This window comes from Triturus cristatus, chromosome 1_2 (assembly GCF_964204655.1).
Source record: "Triturus cristatus chromosome 1_2, aTriCri1.1, whole genome shotgun sequence".
Classification (NCBI taxonomy): Eukaryota; Metazoa; Chordata; class Amphibia; order Caudata; family Salamandridae; genus Triturus; species Triturus cristatus.
Genome location: NC_140580.1, coordinates 706,105,429 through 706,131,578, shown reverse-complemented (window position 1 = coordinate 706,131,578; position 26,150 = coordinate 706,105,429). Strand labels below are relative to the sequence as shown.

Below are 26,150 nucleotides of genomic sequence, written 5' to 3'. Positions count from 1 at the left end.
CAGTTTGTGAGTTTTCTGCTCTGGGTCGCTTTGAGAGTGATACCCTGGCTTTGAAGTCAATTCTAGAGCCTAGGTGTGGGCAATATATTACAGTGTTGTGTGTTGATGTGATGTGATTACAGAATCTTAGACTATTAAACTTCTAGAAGCTACAATTTAGACTAGGCGCAGGGGATGTTGGATTTGTGTGATTCAGTATGAGGGAGGTGAAGCTGTCAATGCCATGGGAGGCAGGAGGCTTTAAGATGCCAATTTGATATAGTTTCAACCATGGTGAAAGGGTGCCTGTGTTGTTGGCAAGATTGTTTTTGCGCAGGAAGGGGCACCTTACTGCACATAAACAATCCTAAGAGGTGTTTTCCTCGTTCTATGTGTGCTGCTGAATGCCACACATAGAAAGAGGAAAAAATGAGAAGGAATATAATAATTTCTCCTCATTACGCCTCACCTCGGGAGTCGTAAAGTGTTGTCACTTCCCCAGGTTTACATGCTATCGTAAATCTGGAGAGTTGTCGAAATCCATGGGTGTTGCTTGGGAAAACAAGCTGCAACACCCATGGATAGGGCCTTACAAGCACAGAGCAAGGTTGCCTTGCATTACTCCATATCTATGAGGCCATTCAAAGCCACGCATAGTAGCTTTGTGTAGCATCATATATATGACTTTGTGATTTGTGCTGGTGGAGCGTCACAAAAAGTAACGCTCCGGTAGCGTTAGGGCCTCAGAAATATGCCCCTGTGTGTGGTCAGAGGTTGTGCTGACCAGAGCTGTGATCCTGTTTCCACCACCGAGGTAAAACATGTCTGCTTTTTCAGGAGTGAACTTCATGCACCAGTTCAGTATTAAGAAAAACATCATGATTTTTGTAATTTTCCACGAGGGTAAACCTTGTGCAACACTGCAGACCATGCGACTGTATGTGACCTTAAAAAGAAGTGTGCTATTTGTAACTGAACAGCACTTGTTAGCATCCGGGCGGCGGCTGACCTATCATTTCCTGAGGGTGGGTGTGTGGTGCTCCATATTGTAAAGCAGCTGCCCACATGATGTGTGTAAGGGTGTCTACACACAGTGTGAGCGTGGGGAAGCATTTCATCTGGGCCACCTACAGTGTGCTAGAGCGACCAGACTGCAAATGTGAGTGACGTACCTATGGATCTGTTGACCTTTCTGCAGATGGGGTAACAGACTCCCACATTCACCAGTGGAAATGTCATACTACCTTTGTGCGGCAAATGAGTGGTTAACGTGCAAAATGGCAATCATAACAATGTATCTGACAAATAAAATACAAAGGGATTTTAAATTGTGATTCCTGAGACCAATACAAAAGGATGGGTTTTACATTGTGAACTCTGTAACAAGCACCATACAAAGGGGATGTACAATATTTAATAATGAGAGACCTTTGTACACAAATCTCTAGTTCAGGAGGGGTTGGTTCCGTGTGGTTTCCATTGGGTATTTTTTTCCCATTTAATTTTTAGTATTTAGCTGTATGGGTTTTATGTCAGAATGTCATTATCATTATAACTGTGTGATCCCCGTGCACTCAGAGGTATCTGGACGGGTTAACTGTGTAGTTTCGGCGCACCTTGTGAAACACGAAGAAGAAGAAGAAAATCTTGAATAAAAAAGAAAACTGATGAAGAAACCAGCGTGTTTCATCGTATAGTAAGTGTGCCCTTGTCAGTGAGAAGATGTTCTTTCTTACAACACATTTGCAGAGAATGTCATTATCACACATATTGTCTGACATAAAATATTGCGTCCAGAAAATCATTTATGAAAATATCACCACATTGGGTATTGATTTTCTGTTATTAACTGCAAAGGGTCAATACTTTTTACAATTATATATTTTGGGTGCAATTTTAATGTCAGGCCATATTTTGACAATGATATTCTGCTATCATAGCTCTAGAGCGTGAATTAAAGCACTAGTGGAAATTGATTTATTAAGTGTCATTGTTAACTTTGTGGACTTCTTAGTTTCCAACCCACACCTCCACCCTGGGTAATCCTTGGACCCTGAAGGTTAAGTGCTGAAGGTGTGTTTGAGTCTAAGGTGGCCTCAGAGCTTCGGCTCTGCCTCTTTGGTGATCTTCTTCTTTATCTGCATTTGATTGGGCAACAGTTGAGTAAACCATCTTATGATGTAGATCCATTCCTCATAATTGATTGACCCATTGTTAACACAGACTTCAAACCATATACAGGAGGAAGAACTTTGCATGGTGCATCTCTAGGACAAATAGAGTAGGAAGATGTTTTACATTGTGAACTCTCTGACAAATGCAGTATGAAGTAGTTTTGTGTTTTCTACTCTGACAAATGCAACAGGATGGGGTTATACACCACATCCTTCAGAAAGTCGTGGACTGCTCTGCCTCACTAGTCTGAAGGTAGCGCCCTAGGGGTTAACTTGGTACTCAAACTGGTCCGATAGTAAGCCGGGCTTAGTACATCTAGCAACTAGAGGCTGGCGACCCCTGATTTCCCATAAACACTGCAAATTAGTTCCCACATTCACACATACACTGCAAAGGAGGTGCACCGGTATTGCCCATTGACCTAGAAGAAACCAGCCCTGCTGATCCATCTTCCCCCCCGCACCACCTACTGTGGCGCTGCTACCTTCAAAAGCTGTAGTGCCTGTCACAACTAAAACACAGCAAAAACACACCGTGCAACATGTATCAGAGCTGCAGGGCTGGTAAAATACAGCAAGACGTGCTCTGGATTCCCTGCTCCACAAGTGGTCGCCATATTCAGATGTAATCGCCAGTGGTGTATGGAGCCGACTGGCGGACAGTGCGTGTTATAATAAACAAAGAACTGAGCCAGTGTGGTGTGTTCCCTGTCACTTCCTCAGTGGTGATTGCATTAGGTTTTGTTTGACCATTGCTGACTTTCTTTCAGACCGCCCTCATTCTCATTAGGTGGTAACAGAGTTGGTGGGACCTACAGTACAGCACTTGCCATTGCATGCATGATTGTGTGCTTTTTGGTACGTCTTGACTTTAGTTAACCTACCCGATGGTTAACTAGTTGCTCATGTCAAGCTCACTGTACCACATATGCACCAGACATGGGAAGGGAACAGAGCTGTACATGTGCACCATGTCTGCAGGCACAAAGAGTTGCTGAAAGGGCTTTGGAGTTGGTGCCCTGAGCCCAGCTTCAGTCAGGGAGAATAGTGGCTAGAAGCTGTTGTGGAGCTGTTTATGTTTCCAGAGCAGAATATAAGTATAAACAAGCACTAAGGGTTCTGGTGGAATGAGGCTGCAATTCTATTCAATGGTGTAGCAGGTCCTTGCGGACACCAGTAAATGCAACCTGTTGTGTCCATGGTCCATGGGTGGGATGTGGGTGAAGTCGCCTGCATGCGTTCAAAAGTCAAGGTTTCTTTGAAAGTAAATAAATGGAATTTCCTGGGTTATAAATGCTCCCCCATTTTATGGGTGGCTTCATTAGGCAGACAATAAAGGCTCACTCGGAAAAAGGAACAATTACTGCAACATTCTTTCAAGAGTAAAACTTTCCCATCAGTGCCCAGTGTATTTTCAACTTGATCTCAATAAAATCAGAGGGAGAAATGTTACAGTCCTTATGATGGAAAGCAAAACATTAAGGGACTTATTTACAAGCCACTTGCTCCGCCGGTGTGTCACTTTTTGTGACGGACCAGTGGCACAACCTGCTGCCCCATATTTACAAGGACACGTAAAGTCACCCTGCGTGGCTTTTCGTGTCCTTGTATATATGGCCCCATTACACGTAGCACTTTGTGTGAAAGGGGCATGCAATGGGTGTTGCAGTGGGTGTTTCCACACAACACCCATGGCTTCTGCCGCATTTCCAGATTTACGACAAAATAGTAAACCTGGAAATGCGTCAGAATGGTACGTCTCCCCAAGGGAGGCGTAGAGAGGCACAATGAGGTGAAATGTTTTCATTTCTCCTTGTGTTTTTTTGTCTTTCTATGCGTGCTGCATTCTGCAGCACACATAGGAAGAGGAAATCACCTCTTGTGATTGTTTTTGTGCAGGAAGGTGTTTCTTCCTGCAAAAAAACTATCTTCGTGATGCAGGAACTCTTGCACCATGGTGCAAGGGTGCCTGCATCAGCGCATGGCAGCTAATTGTGCACCAGCGCTGGGAAGAGCAAAGGTATCCGTCATATTGTTGTGGATATGATGCATCCCTTTGTTTCGGAATTAACGCAGCGCAGCCAAATAGCTTGCGACACAGCACTGTGTTAATTCCCTGTAAATAAGGCCCTCAATATTGACATCACACCCTTCACAGAGCACCAGTCACACACTACCAAAGGCATTTTACACACTTCAGATATTAGTAATCTCACTCTATTGACAGCACTCCCTTACCCATTACAGAGAATAGCAATCACATACTACCAGAAGTGCTCTCACACCTTTCATAAACTAGCAGCAAAGCCAATAGATCTGAATGATAACTCAAAGTATCTTTTTATTCATTAGTAAGTTTGTGTGTGTGTGGCAATGTGGACTGTTGAGTGGGTGAATCCAAGAAAGAGTCAAAGGGTAGATGAATAGGTGCGTGAGTGCGAGGGTTAGTGATTGAGTGCATGGATGATGAGTGATTAAGTGGATGGATCAATGGATGAATCCCTGGATGGATGGAAGCATCCAGGCACTTGCGTTTTCACAGCCCATCGTATTTCAATTTGCCAATGCTTGTTTAATCTGTTGCGGTAGCCAAGACTCACAATCAGCATAGTCATGTTTTTTTTGTCTGCTAAGACATTACTTCTAATAGTAACCTTATCCTCGTTATCGCACCTGCAGTGTGGTTATATTCTTTTTTTTACCTTTCACATAAATGGCAATCAGAATGGGGTCCTTATCTTACTGAATATTACAACAGGTAAGTCGTGCAGTTGTTTTCTCTAATATCCTACAAATTGCTCGTCAAAGAATTTTCTACAGTCCAGGGATTCACCTGTCCTCCGCATGACTCATTCAAATTATCCACCACAACCCTAATGGTTTGAGGTATTTTACTTTGAAATGAAAGGCCTCATATGCTATCCGGTAGTTCACAAGCAGTTGCTACAAATTGCACTCTGAGGGGCAAATTTACAAGCCCCTTATGCCAGATTTGCACCGCCGTTGCGTCACTTTTATGACGCAGCGGCGGCGCAAAGCCAGCGCCATGCTGTGGGCTATTTACAGCGTGACGCATCTAGGGAGATAAGTCACGCTGTAAAGCCCTGCGCCACATGTGGGAGTTCCTGCACAGGGGAGGGGGGGGCGGCGTTCCGGCGCAGGAACGCCTTCGAAAAGTGGCTGAGTGAAATCTACAAGATTTCACTCAGTCACTTTTATGGCCATGCTGCGTCAAAACCCTGCGCCTGCTTGAAGCAGGCGTAAGGATTGACGCAGCATGTTAGGGATAGGGGCACCCCGAGCCTTGCTGGAGCTGCGTCGCGCTTGCGACACAACTCCAGCAATGCGCCGCCTATTCGCGGGGGGATGCGACACGCATCTGCCCATCCGTGCGCCACGGGGCGCCGCATTGTAAATGCAGCACATCAGTGGTGGCGCACGGGTGGGCAGATGCGTCGCAACTCTTCTGGCACATCCCTGCTGAATAGCAGAGATGCACCAGAAGTAGTAAATCTGCCCCTGACTTTTTTGTGAAATGCTGAGCATTTTGCGATGCAACTGATGTATTCATCAACTTCATCACAAAATGGATATTCATAGAAGATCGCAACACCTTCTGCACCCATTAATTTTAGTAAGGCAGGATGCAAATTGCATTCACCGGACCTAGGACCAGTGCCAGCATCCCCAGAAGCCCTCCTCAAAGATCTTGAATTCCCATATGCACAGCTTTCCTTTTGCAAATAGGTTTGGGTGTCAGTAACTCATCAACGACTTGGGACCTCAATCACAGTCTCAGACCATGAATACATACCTTTCTAACTTGCATAGAGGAGAGTGTACCTCTTTCACATTTCCTCCTATTAGCAATTCAGAAAGGTTTGCAAAGGTCTCTTTAAAAGTTGAAAAGACACTCCCGACTCGGAAAAAACTTTTCGTGGCCTTGTAAATATGTTTCTCTTTCACGCATAGCTCTGCGTGAAAGGGGCGTTCCATGGGTGCTGCTGTGGGTGTTCCCACAAAACATCCATGGGACCTGACACATTCCGAGAGTTACAATGTTTTGTGAAGCTGGGAATGCGTCAGAATCCTACGCCTCCTCAGGAGCGGTGTAGGAGTGGCGCAACGAGGAGAAATACTATTATTTCTCCTCTTTTTCCTCTTTCTATGTGTGCTGAATTCTGCAGCATGTATACAAAGAGGAAAAGGCCAAAAATTATTGCACCTTCCTGCACAAAAACATCACCCCTGGAATGCAGACACCCATGCACCATGGTGCAAGGGACAGTAGGCAGTCAATTGTGTGCCACGCAGGGGAAAGCACAGGGGTGCGTCGTATTTTTGTTAAAACAACGCATTCCTGTGCTTTTAAAATGACACCACTGAGTGCAGCAAAATGGCTTGCTGTGCCGCATAAATGAGGCCCCGAGACTGAACGAGGCACGCTTTTGAGATAGTTTAGATTTCTCCTTGGTGGATATCACCTAGTGGATTCACAAAGTGATGAGAGATTACTGCATAAGGCCTTGTTGCCTGCCACATTCTCCATTTGTTGGATTAGGCTAGCAGTACCCTCAAATGTACTAGTCTGGAGCTATGACTATAAGAATGGAAAAAATTGACGATAGAAGACCATCAAGTTTGATTTTCATAATTTCGTAGTAGCCAGAGAAACAAGAACCTCGAGCCATAGGATCAACTTTAGGTGGGATTTATTTTCTTTAGTTTTTATGCGAATGGAGTTTGTATAGTCCCAAAACATAGGACATGGGACAAATATTATCAGAATTACTTCACGACTGCATGACATATGGTTTCGATCGATGGATGAAGGATGAAGGGACATTAGTTGTGTGCAGGGTTGGAATCTGGGGGTTACCGGGTTCATGCTGGGAACCCTGCTCAGTAGACTGTGACCCTGAATCAGGAATCGTCAAAATGTGTGGTAAATTAATTACTACATATTGAACATTTTTTAGATTTTAAAGAAAAGTTGCATTACCAGTTTACAAATGCTAACTTCACTCCAATAAGTGTTGGAGAAATTCAAAGAAATCCTCTTTCCCCATGTTTTCCAGATTTAAAGGTATATTTTTGATAATACCACACATACCCTGTGAGGTTACCAGTTTTTAGTACAGATGTGAATTCAGGAACCTCTAAATGATGACAAGTGTAGCAGGTTTAAACTTTACTTGGAGCAAGATTTGGAAAGGTTGAAGGGTGTGCAACATTAAATTTCAGGAGATAAAGTTGGGTGAAGTTCACAGCTTCAGCACATTGTCAAGTTGCAACGCTTATTGAGTTGGCACAACTTTTACAACAACAAAAAATTTGTTCTTCAAACCTGTCATACTTTTATGTTTCTGCACAACCTGAAACGAACTACAATTTTATGAAGGATGCAGATCATGGTTTCACATGGCACCTGCGTCCACACTAAGTGCCACCCAAACTTGCACAACACTGATCTACCTGCAGGAGTACAAACGTGCAGCTGACGGTGCTGTGTGCAGGAGAACATTACTACTACCCTGGGAGTAGAGTGTTTCTTGTTTAGTTGCAGTTGCTCTATTTTAAAATGTCTGTGGTTAGAAGTTGTGCTGACCGGAGCTCTGTTCCTGTTTCCACCACTAACGTTACTGACGTCTGCACAGAATGAAGAAAACTAAACTTTTTCCATTCTCTGTGAGGGTGTTACCCGAAACTGTTGGCAGTCTTGAATTTACGTGATCTTACAGGGTGTTGTGCAACTGAACAGCGTTTGTGATAAACCGGGTGGTGGGTGACCTATCATTTCATGAGGGTGGGTGTGTGGTGCATCATATTGTGAGCAACTGCCCACATCTAGGTGTTATAAGGGTGCCTGAATGGCGCATGCGGGGGGAAGCATTTCATCTAGCCACCTACTCTGAGGTAGGCAAAGGTGGCTGTGAACTGGAGTGACATATGTAGGGCTAGTTTGGCCTTCCTGTAGATGGAGGAGCAGTTTCACACGTCCACAAAGGGAAAGGTTACACTGCACTAGAATGTAAATGAGAGCTGAGCACGTGAAAAGGCAAAAATACCAAATTCATGTCTACCGTTCAGTTGGTTAGCAAAGGGACATAAAATATGTTAGAGAATTGGCTCTTCTGCCCGTTGGTTGGGTACTATATAACATACATAAGTGAGGTGCAGTGGGCCCCGAACAACCCTGGTTCCACCGCCCTAAATTCTAGTGTACTTTACAGACAAGGCTTGGCTCTCATTAATCGTGTAGGTTCTGTGTCAGTCTGCTTGAAAGAAAACCTTGGGGCATATTTACAAAGAACTTGCATAGGGCAGCAGCGCAAGTCATTTTGCTGGGCTGCCCCACGCCAATTTTAAAGGACAGGAATGCACCTTATTCACAATATTATGTCCTTTCAACCAGCACCAACGCACAGTTAGCAGCCGTGCGCCAACGCAGGCACCCTTGCACCATGGTGCACCGGTGTCTGTGTTATTGCCACAATTGTTTTTGTGCAGGAACGGGCTCCTTCCTGCCCGAAAACAATCATGAGAGGCATTTTCCTCATTCTCTGTGGGATGCACAATGCAGCACACGTGGAAAGAGGAAAAAACGAGAAGTTTAAATCTTCCTCTTCGTTATGCCTGCTCTAGGGAGGCACAAGGTTTTGGCACTGCCCCAGGATGACTAGGGACCATATGTATCATTCCAAATTGCGATCGCAAACACGCGTTTGCGATCGCAATTGGGCTAAGTAGCATGTATCAATGAAAAACTGCCTCGCAAAATAAGGAATCACAAAATTTGCGATTCCCTATTTGACGATTGCATTTAAGGAATCGCAAATTGCGATTCCTTAAATACAATGTAAGAAGCACTGAAAAAGTGCAATTTTGCCTTGAGGAATTGCAAATTACCACCAACTTCAAGTTGGTGGTAATTTGCGATTTCTTTGAAAAATGCACTTTTTTGCATTTTTCAAAGTGCAATGTGGCGCACATACCTCCACATGTGCACCCATGCTTATTTCAGGGGTGCAACAGGGTGTCCTTTTGACACCCTGGCACCCTTGAAATTGCATTCTCAATTTGCGATTCTCTAATTGCGAATCGCAAATTGTGAATGTCTTCCCATTCATTCCTATGGACCTCTAGGCTCATAGGAATGAATAGAAAGGGTTTCCTTAATTGCGAATCATAGTTTGCGATTCGCAATTAAGGAATATGTAGGATTTGCAAATTATTTTTCAAATCCTACATACATCTCGTTTTGCGATTCTCAAGTAGCGATTCTCTAAAATTCGCTATTTGAGAATCGCAAAACCTAACTTTCATACATATGGCCCTAGATGTGGTAAATCTGGAGCAGTGTCAAATTCCATGGTTGCTGAGTGGAAACATCCACAGCAAGGAAAAAGCCTCTTGTGATTGTTTTTGTGAAGGAAGTTTTCCCTTCCTGCACAAAAACAATCATTCCTGCAACGCAGACACCCTTGCACCATGGAGTAAAGGTGCCTGCATTGGCGCATGGCATCCGATTGTGAGCCAGCACAGAGGAAAAAGACAGGAATGCACCGTATCTGATAGATGTGGCGCATTTCTGCCCTTTTCTTTTGCCGTAGGGCAGCGCTGCATGAAGGCCTGCGGCGCTGCCCTTCAACAAAATCTTGTAAATAAGGCCCTTAATTTTTAGACTGATTGTATGGAGCAAACTGCTAACTAAATGGTGTATAGTGGCTAGCAACAGGTATTTTCTGCATTACCCCAGTCAGTGCAATTAAACCAATTAGCCTAGTAAAGTTGACAAGGTTAGTTGACTACCCAGGACGCTGAGCTTTGAACTTGCAATTACACAGACAGTTTTGAAACAGGGGTATTATGACTGAGAGCTGTCTTAGCAACTCTCAGATGATGACATTTCGAACCCACTATAGTCTTGTAGAGCAAAAGCGTTGCTTACCTGCAGGGCAAGTCACATCAGTCTTTCCCTGGCATCCTGGTTTTGCAATGCAGCCTGTCAGCAATGCCAGCAACAACACAACCACAGAAATGATGTCACACGAGCTTTCCATTTTTTGATTGGTCGGGAATAAGGTGTAGGTAAATGGTACAGGTTGAGGGGATGGTAGTATGTCGAGGGAGGCTCCGAAGATTGCTGAGCCTTGATCCTCGATCCCTACAGAGATCTTGGTGCCACCATTTTCCTGCAAAAAGAAGTAGAGGAATCAGAGGGATTCATATTTTTACAGTGTAAATTTGATTCAGAAATGTAAATTTTTTTTACTTTATATAATGATATACATATTATAATCTATGGTATATCTATATCTATAAATGCGGCCCAATTACATGGGTTAATTAGAGGAGATGTACTAATGAATGCACATTCACACGTTTATTCCTAAAGTTGCACGGGTCAAAGTCGAGTTCATTACTTTAGTACAGCAACACTGACACAGAAAAACACTTTTTACTGCCGCACAGATTGTATGTAACGATTAATTTACACTTTGAAACAACTCAAACAGTCCTGACTTCTGTCCAATATCATTTTACATTACTGCAAAAAGTTTGCCCCTTGAATCCTGCATCTTGGTTTTTATTAAACACCTTTTGTTGAAACAAGCACACATGAAAGCATGCCATTGCATAAAGCATATATGTAGATAGTAATATGCTATTTATTGCCATTGTTGGCAATGGTAATAAATAGCATATCAAACTGTGTACATCTGCTTGTACTGTATATGTATATATGGGATAAAGTACAACCTGTTGTAAAATATAAGGTTACTGCAAGTCACCAGGTAAATCCATGACCCTATATAGGAACGAGACAGAAGACCAAGTTCCTTCATAAGGTAATGGAACTCCAAGGTAACTTGCAATATCCTTTAAATGTGCCTTAGAGGGTATTTTATTGCCTATTTTACATGGTCACCCCATCACCCTCCCCACAAACGGCTTAATACCTTCGCATCTTTCTCTATTATTTTCATTTCAATAGGAAGAATAAAAGCGGAGCTTGTACTGCGAAATTCAACACACCAAACGGCAGTCAGTGGTTTTAACCCAAAATATTAGCATCAGTTTCATTGTCGTCAGATTTTTAAAAAAATGCTGTGCTTGAACATGGATAGATTCTATCCTGTAATGACTTAAAGCATGGAAAAACGATAAACGTTGCCATAAATATCACTTTTCTGCTGAGTACTTCTCATTTTAGAAAAACGTTTCAGAAGAAAGGAAAGTCAGTCCTCATTTTCCCAGTTCAATTATTCATTACCAGTAACTAGATGCGTCACAAATCGCCTGTAATAAGATCAGCGCTGGACTGGCCAGACCGGGCATTGGGCGTTTCCCCGGGAGGCTGGATGGGTGGGGGGCGGTTTTGCAGTGGTGGGGGCTGGTTTTATTACTAGGGTTGGTTTTGCAACAGTGCTGCAATATTGGCCCCCAGTAATAAAAACACCAACCAAGCATTTCCAGCCTCTGGGGCCAGGCAGTGCTTCACCGGGGGCTGGTCAGATAAAACTGCCAGGGCTGCTTTGGGTTCCCAGTCCAGCCCTGAAGGAGATTAGAGAGGGCTTTTATACGGGCTTAGAGGACCCAATGGGTTATAATTATATATTTTATCATATAAATTTCGTTTTTTTAAGTGAAACATTTATTACTTCTGGGACCAGTAGCCACAAGTCTTATTTGTCACAGCCATCTGAAAGAAATGCCAAGATTTCTTAGCCAAAATGGACCCCTTATTAAGGATTGCATTCAATATTGCAAGCGCATCTGAAAGAATTTGAAAGCCGCCGCTATATAGATTATGCAGCCATGCTAAAGACTGCTCTTGACTTACCCTACACATCACAGCCCATAGGGATAGGCCAGGCCCATATGGATACCGCACTCACCTTACCTATTGCTGAAGCTGTGATTGGGTTCTGGCCCACAAATATGGGTGCAATGAGTAAGGCTATATCTGTTCCTTTCCAAAATACAGCAACTTGGATTGCAACATACTTGTCACATGGGCAGTGCCTGTTGTATGTTCACAATGGTGCTGTGAGCTATCTCGGTGGGAAAAAGGAGAGCACAGGAGAGGCGTGAGCGGGCAAATGCAACTACAAACTCTACCGAAATGATCAGAGGGTGCAGTTGAAACGTCACACACGTCTCCTAGCGAAAGAATGGTGCCACCCAATTACAGCAACTTTTATAGAAAGCCAAAGTCCCACAAACAACATCAGATTGCTAGCCAGAAAACCGGCGAGTATGAAAAGGACCCTGCACAAAGTTAAGAGGAAGGTGCTGAGCAATCTCCCAAAGGACACATGGTCATCATTTTTCCCTTGGATGTCTACAAGGTCATGTCCCAGCTTGGGTTTGTTTTGAACTTGTTGCCAACCTCAAAGCTTTGTCAGCAGTTTCCAAGGGTAGGTTTGTTTAATGCAAGCTACGTTCAGGTCTGGCTTGATAGCACAGCTGCCTGTATTACATACATTCCTTAAAGTTTACATAGAGTGGGGTTTGGCTCCACCCAGAGGGAGATTTCTCTCTCACCTCATGATTTTAGCTAGTATGGTAATGCTTCAATTAGGACTCATAGGGACTAATTTACATCACTTTGTCACTTTCAACTCTTTATCTCCCATATGCATTCTACAAAGAAAAAAAACCTTTTATACTACTTTGCCGCAGCCACTTCTAAGCCGATAGATCGAACTTTAACATGCTAAATGCAATACATACAAACAGCATATGTGCATGTTTGCCTACATTAGCACATTAAAGCGAGACCTTTTTGGTTTTGCCAAAGCTTGTTTAAATTATTACTGCCTATTTCCACCAACTGCTTGGTGGAACCTCAATAGTGCCTTGAACATAATGTGAGAATTTATAGGCAGCCTGCATTCCCGAAACATAGCAGCAGGGGAACTTCATAAGTGGCCTGATTTTAAGTAAATTAGCCACAGCGAATCCAAAACACCGACATTTCAGGTATGACGCCAAACTAGTTTATGTGCTGTCACTAGTTTGTTTGCAGAATTTGTTCAGCCAAGAATCTTGCAGTTTCTGCAAAAGTGATAACTACAATTAAAAAAAAGCATGCCCTCTTTCTTTACTCGTTTGCTTGTATTGACTGCTGATTGCAGGAAATCATGTGCGTCATAAGATAACGTCATAGGATTGAAACACGATTAGGGAGGTTATACGATAACCAGGAAACTCCCTAGAGTTTAGGGAGATGTGCGCTTCCTGTAAAGATTAAGTAACAAATGACTCTTTCATTTCTGTAGAAAGGTAACTTGTGGATCGTTTACAGAAGTAATAAAAAACTGTCGGAAGTTTAGTTAGCTCAGCGTGAAAACTTAGATGTCAATAACTAAAGCTTGTGGGAAAAATTATTTTGTCCGGGATGGCACAATTTATATCACTGGTGAACTGGTGACCCTGCCATTAATACAGTACTGAAATGTAGTGCTTATCCATTCAAACTACACTTCCTATCTCCATCCTTTTGGTCACCTCTTCATAGACCATTTCCAACACTCCACGTTATTACCACCAAACCACACCTCCTGGAAGTAGACCCTGCCTTCTGCAACCAGACCAGACCTTGCTTCCTAACTCTGGGCCACACCTGTCACAACACCCCGCCACCATCCGTGAACCAATAGTCGTGCCCTAGTTCCACTGATTCAACTAGCAGACCACTCTTCCTTCTGCTAGACTAAAATTCTACCACCACTAACAAGCACCATAAATACATCCCAGCTCCTGCCACTAAGGCACACCCAAATACCACACCGCCTCTCAATAAACACCATTCTTCGTACAGGCAGCAAACTATTGGATATATCCTCTTCCGTAAATGAGAAACTATCAAAATCACTCGGGAATTCGGGAGTTATTGAAGACTTGGCTTGCCACAAAATGGCCCCCCAATGGTCGGACAGTACCATTTACCACTGCTTTAAGGGTTGCAAGGCACAGAAATCAGGCTCAAACACGCAGCGTATCTGGAACAATTCACCCTTGGAGTGATTGGCAAAACTGGTACATACTTACAGCAGCACAATAAACACTGCCATACTCGCGGTCCACTAAATATTCCCACCGTAGGCCATACTGCAATCACGTAATATCTTTGTATGTATACACAACATCTATAACCCTATGCAGTCTATCATTCACCCTTCTTGCTTCACCATACACGAAGGCCAGATACATGAACACTAGATGAGAATCATAAGTTACATATGTTACAAATATTGATATGGACAATTCTCAGCTCCTTCTCCAACCTCCCCGGGATGTTTTGCATTAATTTTTTGGAAGCCCAATGTAGGTTGACACGCATCGGAAAAATGATGCTTCCCTGTTCGGGGCAAATCACTTAATCTCCCTTTGCCTAAAGGAAAAGCAATGTGTGCAATAACATGGTCTTGGTGTTTCCCAGTGCCCCACATAATGGATAGCGCTCCTTTGCTGCCTAGATAGAATGGCGCTATAGACATACATGCACGGGGAAGGATGGAGATCATTTCTAAGAATGTCTGCTTAGAGCAAAAGGGTGGCTGTGGGGAGGCAGATGTGTTAGAGTGCAGGAACAGCTAGTCCAGAAGAGGAAAGGAAAACACCAAGATCAAAGAGGACCACGGATACTATTAGTCACATCCCGTGACCACGGAATAGAAACACTCCAGGCTGGTGAGTGGAGAACTGAAACTCTATGCAGTAAAGAGAGAACTGTGGGCGTTAGTGAGTGACCAAATCATGGATCTACGTAGGAGCAAGTGTAATGAGGTCACAATAAAAATGCAAACTAAGGCTGTAGGAGAGTGGTCTTTAAACTGTGGAGTGCACCGCTCCCCCTTCCACCACCCCTAGCACTCATCGTCCAGCCGAGGGTGGCCGGGTGGTGGGGGTTGAAATCCTGGGAGGTTCTGAGTAACTCTGATCTGCATCAGTTCTTGGGCACCCGCTGGTTGATAGGGTCATGGTTGTGTGTTGCCTACATGGAACATATTGGGTGAGGTACATGTGAATTGAAGATATGTTGTAAGGATGGCTCGTTGAATGTGGTTGTGCGTAAGCATGGAGTACTGCGGAGTGCGAGACTAGATGCAGTCATGAGTGAAGTTACAAACTTTATGGTAAACAATATCAGATGGAGAAAGTGCTGTGAAGTGCATCAGTGGGATCAAACAGATTACATGGAGTAGATTCCTCAGCTTCAAAAGATCCAACTCATTGAAGGGACTGTTAAAGAACAGAGGGAAGACCACATGAAGTCCACCAAGGTGAGACAGGACATGAGATACTTGCCAACCACCTAGGGTGTTCACCCATGAGTCACAGGGAACCAGCCCACTAGAGGAACTGTTAAACCACCAAGGAAGGAACACATGATGTCCACCAAGGAGAGATAACACTAACTCTGATGAAATACTATTAAACTAGCTAGGAAGTCCACCCATGAGGCAGTGAAGAGCAACCCACCTGGAGGCACTGTTACACCACAGAGGACAACATGGAGTCCACCCTGGAGGGATATAACTATGATGAGAGGTGGTTAAAGCACCTCGGGAGTCCACCCGCAAGGCAGGGGGGCCACCCTGGCTGGAGGCACTGCTAGACCACAGAGGGCTACATGGAATCCACCCAGGAGAGACAGGCCCAACTCTGCCGAGATAATGTTAATCCACCTAAGGAGTTCACCCATGAGGCCGAGCCAGCTAGATCGAGTATAGAGTCCACCCATGTATGACAAAGGACCAATCCTACTGAGACACTGTTAAGTCTAAAAGGAAGTAGTAAATGGAGTCCACCTGGTAGTGACAAAGGTACCACCCTAATATATGCACTACTAAGCCATCAAAGACCATTATTTACATTCCACCCAAGCAATGGAGCACACTTGGAGGTGACAGAGAACCACCCTACTGGAGGCACTAATAAGCCATAAAGAGAGTAGTACATGGAGCCTACACATGCCGATGCTCTGACTGGTTAAGCTACCAAAGAACACCAAATGGACTCCGCCCATGAGGAGAAGGGAATAACAGAGAATACGTACTGTGAATGCCTTCAGAAGTTGATTGGGCATTATATTTTCAGCTATTGTGTGATGTTGGCAGGGTTAACCAATGAAAGGTGAAAGCACAAACCTTTGGCCTGGGTGAAATTAAATATGTCCGGAAGAAGGGTGCAGCCAACGAGTCCATGGAAGGAATGCAGTCATATTACTGATGCCAGAGACGGGGTGGAGCACGATCAAGTAGGATGTAAGGGCAAAGGACATGGGTACAGGTTCTGGCCTCAGACCTGGGTTCTCTCTTTTCAGCGCCACACACATCACATGCAAATGTTTGCAGTAGGTGCACAATCTGGATGGGAGCTCGGGGTTACACAAGGATGTCTGTAGGTTACACAAGGATGTCTTTAACATCTGTGGTAACCTCCTTGCAGGGTACAGGCAGTGCTACGCAGAAGACATACTATCTTTGCTATGCAAGTATCTTTCTTTGGTAACACATGGCATGCAATTATGTGTGTGTGTGTGTGCGTACGTGTGCATGTGCTTGGAGGAGAGGACTATAGTTTGACTTTTCCTTGAAGCAATGGTTGAATCCTATTCTAGGAGATGCAGATTAGTTGTCCTGGTGGCATGCTAAATGCAGGAGACTGGGGGCTCTGTAGCCTGGAGATCTTAGTGCAAGCTGGCAGGGTGCCACCATGAGAGGTCGGGAAAGGTGTCTGGAGCTATTGGACGTTGTCTGATGGGCTCTGAGGCATCAGGCAAGGGACTGGTGGTTTCCTAGGGTCACAGTGGGGATTCAAGGGCTAGAAGATGTAATGAAGATATCTGGGGGTCAGCAGTGAGGCTCTGAGAGCAGACAGGGGTGCTTCGTGCAATTCTAAGATTCCATGGAGGAGATCTCTGCTCACTCTCCTTTATCATACACAATCAGGACCTGTTCTATGTACTTGTGAACATGGCAGCCACGGAGGGCGCATTAACACAAATGGGCACCTAGAGCTGAAGACAAGAGTCTCCCTAAGATGCCTGCTTCAAAAGAGAATTGTTTAATTCCCTTTCACCTTGCTGTGCTTCCTTCAATTACATCTCCTCCCCACAGTCCCCCCCATGCAGTAAGTCCTGAACCACGTCAGAGAGGTCCCAAGGTGGGAGCAGGTGACACACTAAGGTCAAAATTCTCAAGAACCTGAATTTTTTGTTTTTGTTTTGTCGCTTTGTTGAAGTATAAAACTTTTTGAGAATGGAGGGCTTGGTCAGCAATAGGTAACCCTAACTTAACCTAATGCTGTGTAATTGACGTGCAGATGTAAGTAAAAAGTATATCAATGTCAAAATCAGCAAATGCTCCAGGTGGCTGGTCAACTAGTGCACGCCACAAGAGGAAACACTAAACTAAACCAGTGATTTTTTGGGGGATATTTTTTTGCTTTTTAGTCTTGCCGTTTGATACTTGTATATATGCATTTGCAGTCTAATAAAACAGAAAGTACCAGAAAACAATGAAATAAAAGGGCAGGACAACATGGCCCAAGAGCATCTTTAGGCACATCACATTGAGGCAAGCTCCACTGTACCGATCCGTTGCCTGTACTATGGTTTGCAAATGCAACACAAATCTCATAATGCCCAAGCCTGGCACAAGAGCTTTTCTATCCACTGATGGCATCTGGCACCCATAGCGCTGCGATTAAAGAGTTATCTTAAATTGGACGAGAAATAAATGAGTACAAGAGGATGAACTACTCACGCCTGCCATAGAGTTAAGGTTACATATACACTATTGACTCAGCACTATCTTGTACTTTCCTTCACAGAAATTGGACAGGACATTCCTTGTTTAGCTATCTACAATCATGTAACATGAATTCTCAGTCTCCTTCGTCATCACTGATTTATCAACAGTTCCATAAAAACATCCTGCCGCCTGTAGCCAACGTGTTTCGCCCCACTGGACTTCTTCAGGGTTTACGTAAATCTTTCTAATTTCAAAAGCAAGACAATGACTGTGTGATACACCCCTGTCACTTGTTTCCGTATTCAGGCTCACAAATGTCGTATTTGAATTAGTCACGCTCTTTCCGTCCTTTGTCAAGAATTACTGTGGTTGATGTCTTTAACTTGAATCATCATATAATAATACTTCAATAATCAATATTGCATTTGGCAGAATTATTCCTATTTACAGGGCAAGGCCAAAAGCCCTCGATTCTAGCCAAGCGAAGACTGCTGCTCTGGGACCTGTACTTGACCTGTGTTTATGAGTCAGAGAGGCTTGCACTGCGGATGTCTCTACTGTACCTGTTCTCTGAATAAGAAATAAGTTTGCCTTTCTTCTACATATTTTAACTAGTCTGTATATTAGAAAAGATTACACTCTCTCAACCGTGCAAACAACTTACCATTAGCTATCAGACCCCCTCAGGAATGTAGAGGAGGGTCCATGCTCCATGCTGTTTCAGATATTGGCCTCTTTGCTGAGACTGCAAACAGCGCTCAGTGCTGCATTATCATGGAAATCTTGCTGTGAAATTCTGGTGCTGTAGAGTTAAAAGAACACCAGTGCTGTGGAGAAGTTCTAGCGCTCTTCCATTATGAACCTATCACTCTTTTGGGGGATTCTGACCCTGACAGTGTAAAACCACTGAGGCCAGGTTGAGACATTCAGCTGCTGTCCCTTTTGAAAAGGGGCGGTACTAACACCTTAAATGATAGCAGCCCCTCTGCGGTGTGCTCCCATTGCCTCAGTAAGTGACTTATTCGGAGTGCGCTGGTAATGCAGCTGCTAAATCCCTCCTGTGGTTACTGATATGAAGGTTCTAGGGAGTCTGGTGGATTAACGACCATTTATATGGTGAATTTTTAGGGTTCCCTGAGAAATGAGGAGTTACCAGAGGAATCAGTAATCCTCATCCCGATTTTCTGCCCTTTACCACAGTAAATCAGTGCAAACTTCCCACCAGACTGAAAGAACATAGGACCCAGAGATCAGCTCATTCCTGATTGGTTTCTGTCATAAAGGAAGGGGACCAATCCCTGTCCAAGTCTCCCTGCTGCTCTGAAAGCAGCTGAATAGAATGCAGGCTCCATGTCCACTTTCATTCATTGCACACCCTGCTGTCCTGTTGTCACAAGTGAAAGCAGCACACACACAACTAATAAAGACTACATGATGCTATAAACACAAATAAATAAATAAATAAAAGAACTACTCAACTAATCACTGCTCTAAGCTCCAATTGGTGAAAAATATAACCATCCACAAAACTGTCATCTAAAAGCAAACTGGAATATTCAGGGTCTTATTTATGAGAAGTGTTGCATCGCTGTGACAAAGCAGCGATGCAACACTTTTCAGAGCGCCCTCCTTGCGACACTATGGATGCGCCATATTTACAGTACGGGGCATCATGTCGCAAGGAGTTACAGATACGTCAGTATTACTGATGTATCTGTAGGCGCCAAAGTGGCCCAGTGCTGGGGTGTGTCTAAAAACAGACGGAACTCCAGCAGTGTGTCCTTTCACATGGGCCAAGCCCCATGTGAAAGGACCTGCATCACCCTTATGCCTGCCATGAGGCAGGCCTAAGGTTTTGACGCATTGGCATCCTAGAAGTATTTCACTGCGCCACTCCTATGCCCCTTTCTTGCGGGGGAACGCCCACCCTGCATACATTTATGTCTGACGCAAGGTATAATGGATCGCAGGGGTTTATGAAGTAACGCATCTGCCTAGATGCGTCACTTTGTAAATATAGAGCATTATTTACACCGCTGCAGCAATGGCAGCATAAATGTGTCAAAAGGGCTCATAAATAAGGCCCTCAATGTTGTATAGTGCTTTGTTATATTGTGTGCTGCATGTGTTAGTAACATCAGGGCCTTGCCACACAATTAAAGCCCTCTCATGCCACACCCTAAAAATTGTGGTAATGTTTATTTTCACGTGGATACTTACTTATCTACTCATTGAATAATTGTATTTTTTGTCACTCCAGCCTGCCTGAGAAGTATACAAGGAGCACGCAGTTATTCACATGGCGCTATGCTGTTTAGCTATGGCTTTAGGGGTCCAGGGTTATGACGTATCCCCGATGACACAGTTAGATCTTAATCACTCAAACAAGAAGTGAGACATTTCCTGAGAAAGAGTCAGACAGACCCAAAAAATTCCCCTCCTCCTCATCTCGAAAACACATCATTATTTTTTCTGCCAAAGCCAGCCTTGACCCCCCACGCTGCCCATAAGGAGGGTGGTCGTGGTGGTGGTGGTGCTTCACATTCCGTTAAATAAGCCTTTCAAGAGAACGATCAGAGGAAACTGTTTGCTTCTTATTTATCTATGCATCCTACACCACAAAGTACCCCTAGGTAAAAAATATTAGTGTTTTTTTTACTTAACGGTACTCCTTTCACCAGAGTCGGAGAGATGAAATGCCAAGCTGTCCAGCCATAAGTTGCTTGCATACAGGTGTGCGGACCAGGTGCTCAACTCTCTGACATATTCCTCTTGCCAAATCCCAATCACTTGAGTTCTGAATCTACAAATCCGACTGAAATGTCTACCAGAAATTTCTGAAAATTAAGTATGTGCTGCTTTAACATTATACGCACAGATCTATGATTCAGCTCTCTCCCCTTTTTTACTCAGAGGGACTCCTATTTCTCTCTTCTCTGCTCCATCCAAATCCTGGAGGTGGTCCTTCCCTCTTCTAATCTGTGTCTGTGTGACATAAACATCTGGGGACAGATTTACTACGGTCTCGCGTTGCCCTTGTGCCATGCAGGGTGATGCAAGCCTTTAACTGGCATTTAAAGAGCCATGATGCTCTTTAAGGTGATACGCAAGGGCAACACAAGCCCTTAAGTAAAATGTACTATGCCAGGGGGAGCCACATTGCGTGGCTCTGCCTGGCAAGGTAAATCCTGAGTGACGCAAAGCAGCGCAAGTTGCTGCCTTGGCTTACTCTACCCTGGCAAACCATTCAATGGGTGGAAGATGGGTGTTCCCAAGTATCCACCAATGGTTTTCTGGTGCATGGCCAGATTTACTAAACACTAGTATACCTGGAAATGTGTCAAAATGGTGCACCTGCCCGCAGGAGGTGCAACAAGGAAAATTATGTTTATTTCTCCTTGTTTTTTCATCTTCCTACAACTGCTCCATTCTGCAGCACGCACAGAAAGAGGAAAAAGCCTCAGAGGATTGTCTTTGTGCAGGAAGGTTTTCCTTTTCTGCACAATAAAAATCCTGACTGTAATGCGGGCACCCTTGCACCACGGCACAAGGGTGCATGCGTTGGCCCTTGGCAGCCACAAGTGAGCCAGCACAGAGGGAATACACCATATCTTAGTAGATATGGTTCATTCCTGCCCTCTCCATTGGACTCAGGAAAGCAAGTTGTCTTGCTGCATTGCACCAAATATTGGTAAATGTGCCTCTCTATCTTTATCAGATCCCATCTCCTGCCAATGCTGTTGTAAGTTAGGATGTAGCCTTACGGCTAGAGCGGTCGACCTCGAAGCTGGGGAGCCAGGTTTGAGTCTCCGCAACTACGCTCAACATCCTGTGATTCTGGGCAAATCAATGAATCTCCCTGTGCCTAACAAAAATGAATGTGTCCATCTGTAACGAAACTGGTGCTCATGTAAAGCGCTCTGATATCCGATGTCTTCAGGTCTAGTTCTCGCTATATAGAACTTTAAAATAAAGTTCATATTGGAGTGTTTTGCTTTTCTGATTGATGCTATTTCACAGCATACCACATCAGATTGTGTCCATTTGAAAGTGTTCTATATTATGTTATCCCCTTTTTTCTTTCTATTATTCTTGATTTCTTTCCTTCTTTTGCTCTTTTTCTTTCTTTTCTTCTTTCTTGCCTTCTTTATTTTTTCTCTTTCTTTCATTTTTTTCTTTCCTTCTCTCGTTCTTTCTTTTATTCATTCCATTGTGTTCTTTGATTCTTGTCTTTTTCATTCCTTCTTTCCTTCACTTTTTCCTTCTCTCCTTCATTCTCTTTGCTTCTCTTTCTTTCTTTCTCCCCCCTTCTCTTTCTTCCTTTCCTTCTTTCAAAAAATTGTTTGTGATTCCACGACACATTTTGCAAGCTCAAATCAGGCTCGAGCTTGGTCTACATCAACAGGACCCGGCTAGACAAGGTGCCCTAATAAAATACTACTGGAGAATGAGGGCAGCAGATGAAAGCTCCTTGGCCTACCAGTGTACGCCAATAAATCTGTGTACCCTATACTACAACTGTCCATAGCAGAACATTTATTAGAAGAAGCTTGGCGCACTACAATGGAATACTCTTGTTTTAAATTAGCAACAAATAAAGCATCCACGTTTTATTCGTTTATCTCAGACAAGGCAACTTTGGTGAGCAAACAGCATAGGTGTGTGGTCTTGCCCTCACATACAGAATAGGGCCCTCAGCCGTACCTGTCTGCACACCTTTCTGAGTCTAAGAAGAAGCACTTGATGCTAATCAGGCTGGGCGTTTTTCCATCAAAGGACTTAACCCCTGCATGGAAACAGTACTGGCCCACCACGGAGTGTGATCTCTGCAGACATAGCAGCGAAGCATTGGTGCACTTGTTATGCATCTGTCCGGCCTTACTATCACTCAGGAAAAAACTCCAACACCCACCCTTAAGATAGTTGCAAATAAAATCATGTCGACCGAGTGTAGGGCCGCTTTAGCGCTGGTGGCGCCCGGTGCGACAATCACTTTTGGCGCCCCCACATCCCTTGACCGCCTCCTCAGATTCTCTCACTACCACCTGCAAAAGTGCCCCACATCTCTCATTTCATAGGATATTGCTACACACAGCGCCCCCCAGAGGTCACAGCGCCCCCCTCCACAGGTCAATGCCCAGTGCGGCCGCACCATTCGCACTGCCCTAAAGCGGGCCCTGACCGGCTGTAGTCAAGTTATTGGGAGGGATCCCGGACGAACTAGCATGAAAGGCCATGAATGTTCTTACTCTCTCAGCCAAGGAGTTTGAGAAATCAAGCAAGACCCTGTGAACTCTTCTCTACTGTGACATAAGGTTTGTGACACACTTACGATTCGTTGTACTGCTTGCTGTTGTAATTTCCATTAAAAGGGTCCTTGTAGGGACCTGAGCCACCTTAATCTTGCTAGGACCTTCACCAGGCCGTGGTGTAAACATGTTTTGTACTTACGGATAACTTTGTTGCCCACTGCTCTCTATGCCAGGGGTTTCATAGTATGATGCCACCGTATCTGAACAAATCCAGCACAACATTGCCCGTTGGTGAAGAACTTTATGAATTGTATCAAATTACAGTATGTTCCAACATGTTTTAATATGTTTTAAGAAGTTTTGTATATTATCACCTGCGCTTTTAATATAGTGTATTTTTGTAATGTATTTATCTGTTATGGTCTACTTGGTAAGATTGAATAAAAATTATATATTCTATCTCTTGTTCTTTATTTCTTTGTCCTTCTTTTATTCATTCACTGGTCTTCTTTCATTCTTGTCTATTTCATTATTTCTTTCCTTCACTCTTTGTTTCTCCTTGCTTCTCTTTCTTTCTCCCTTACTCTCTTTCTTCCCTTCCTTCTCTCTCCTTCTTACTTCCTTATCTCGTTCAGTCTTTCTTTCTTTTCCTTTCCTTCTCTTTCCTTCTTTCTTTCTCAAAGGCAAGAGACGTGCAGCCAATGCCAGTCTGATTAGTTCTGTGTTAGCCAGCATGCATTACGGGGCAATGTATCAGCCCACTTCAGCCATTGGATGGCTTCACTACCAGTTACAGCATGCTTTACAAGGGACATGTCCACACACCCAAGTAGTTCCTTTCAGTGCCAGGGAGTACTATGGTAATCGGTGGGTTTTTTACACCAAAAAACGATTTTGTCTGTAGTAAATGTGTGTTTTTAGATTGATGAGGGTGCAGCATATTCCCAAATAAAAAAAGGTTTTGCAAAAACCATGACAAAACAAAACAAAAATTGTGAGAAGGCTGGAGACAAACATCACGCCTATTGGCTTTGCCAATGCTAGTTGAATTTGATGGGTGTGTGTAGCTGCAGAGCGTTCTAAAGTGGTTAGAAATTAACAGGTTGGCGCTATTTCCATTATACTAAGACCTGTGACTAAGTCGTCGCTGTGGGTCCAAAAACTGGTCTCTAAACATGTTAAAGCAGTATATACCTAGCTGGACTTTTACATTCACATTTGACTCACGTTGACATTTAACGAAGTGGCTGTGATGCAAGCTGTCAGGTGACAACGTGGAGTTTCCCACAAGAAAATGTGTTGTCACTTCAAAGAGGTGCCTGTTCGGGGTTTGACTGGGACATGCATGCAAGCGGCAGGAGTTATGCGAATCGCGCCCTTCTGGTGATGGCCTGCAACAACCTTGACACTCTAAAGATAGATTCGTTTCACTTTCACTCCTTCTGTCAGCCTGCAGCTTTTCCTCCGTGTGTTATCAAGGTACATTGGTAGCAGAAGTGTTCGGAAAGCGCTCTGATGAAACAAGCCTTGAACGATGGAGGGCTCGAGTTACCCCGGCAGCGGTTGGAATGGAAAAATAGACAGCAGAGCACTTGCTTGTTTCGGAGAAGTGTGGGTACTCCCCAATTAAAAGTATTGCATTTCTGCCGAGAAGTGCAGGTACTCTTTCTCTCCAAAAAAAAAAAAGTGTAGATACTCAGTACCGACCCATTTAAAGCACCCTACCTACCTTACCCAACACATGCTCATACCTTTTCAAATACCAATCGGCACAAAACAAACTGCCTCGCCTAACCCTACTCGCTAACTCGTCGTTAGTGCCTTGACGTGTCAACAAAGAGTCAAGCTTGGCGCTAATAATCCCACATGAAGCAAACACGTGTAGCTTTGAATTGATTTTCAGGACAACGAGCCATCACACACTTACTGTTTTCGGAGACATGGGGCTGTTTAAGTGATGGGAAAAGACATACCGCTGGTATACACGCCCCGATCAACGACTGGCGCTGGCTGCTGTGCCCTCAGGTGATCTCTGGGTTCGTCTCCCTCGGCGGCCCCAACTCGCCTTCTCAGCTGTCAGACCTCAGTCTGAGCGAGAAGCCACTGCGTCTGCGGTACTTGCAGTTACACAACCAATAAAACTACACGAGCGGACCTCCCCACAGTGGGCGAGCACCGGGTAGCACCGTGGGAAATTCCCCTCACGCGAGACGGGGGAGCGCAAATGGTTAGAATACCAGCAAAGGTCACTCACTCATCAGCGTACGCTTATGCAAAGCGCCAAAGTGTGCGACACAACCCCTAGAATGTCCCAACGCGAAGAGCCAGGCTCGGGATATGTCACATTTCTGTGAGCTCACACACAAGCTGTGTATTGGAAGTGGTTTTAAACGCAATCCCTTGAGCTCAGTTACTGTAAAAGCTTTTCGGAGGACAAAAGAGGACCACCAAGGACTAACAACAGAACTGGTTGGTGGGGGCTTTTACCCAAAGACATGGCAGCTCGCAAATAGCCCTAATGTGACGGATAACCAGTGTGTGTGTAACCATAATAAAGTCTGCGGCCAACAACGACCACAACAATTACCATCCTTGTTGGCTGAGTTTCTGCGTGGCCAGTGGGGGTGGGGGGGCTGGGGAGCAGAAAATAAGTGTCACCAGTTGGGCGCAGTGCGGGGTTAATTGGAAGTGGTTTTAAACGCAATCCCTTGAGCTCAGTTACTGTCAAAGCTTTTCGGAGCCAGGTCACCGAAGGGCGGTAGTGGTTTCATTTTGCGAGTGATTTTATGAAAGAACCGTTGCAATGAATGCACGTGCTCGCAATGGGTATGGGTTTTAAGTGGGCCGGGTCCGAGACCAGGGCCGGGTAAATAAAAACGGACCTTTCTAGGGCGCTATATTTAATGTACTTGAAAGTAACGGCAAACACAGATGGATTTCTGAACAATGACCGGAACAAAGATTCAAGTTATCCA

General features: G+C 44.2%; 1 protein-coding gene across 1 annotated transcript in view; it reads right to left on the bottom strand.

Moving 5' to 3' along the window:
- LOC146867868 (tumor necrosis factor receptor superfamily member 9-like) overlaps window positions 1-25,376 on the bottom strand; it is a 73,345-nt gene extending 47,969 nt beyond the window's left edge. The window contains exons 1-2 of the mRNA XM_085608577.1: window positions 25,149-25,376; window positions 10,105-10,348 (exon numbers count right to left, since the gene is read on the bottom strand). Coding sequence (XP_085464703.1) covers window positions 10,105-10,216 — 112 coding nt within the window. The 5' untranslated portion in view covers window positions 10,217-10,348; window positions 25,149-25,376. The remainder of the gene's footprint in view (window positions 1-10,104; window positions 10,349-25,148) is intronic.
- Between the last annotated feature and the right edge of the window lie 774 nt (window positions 25,377-26,150).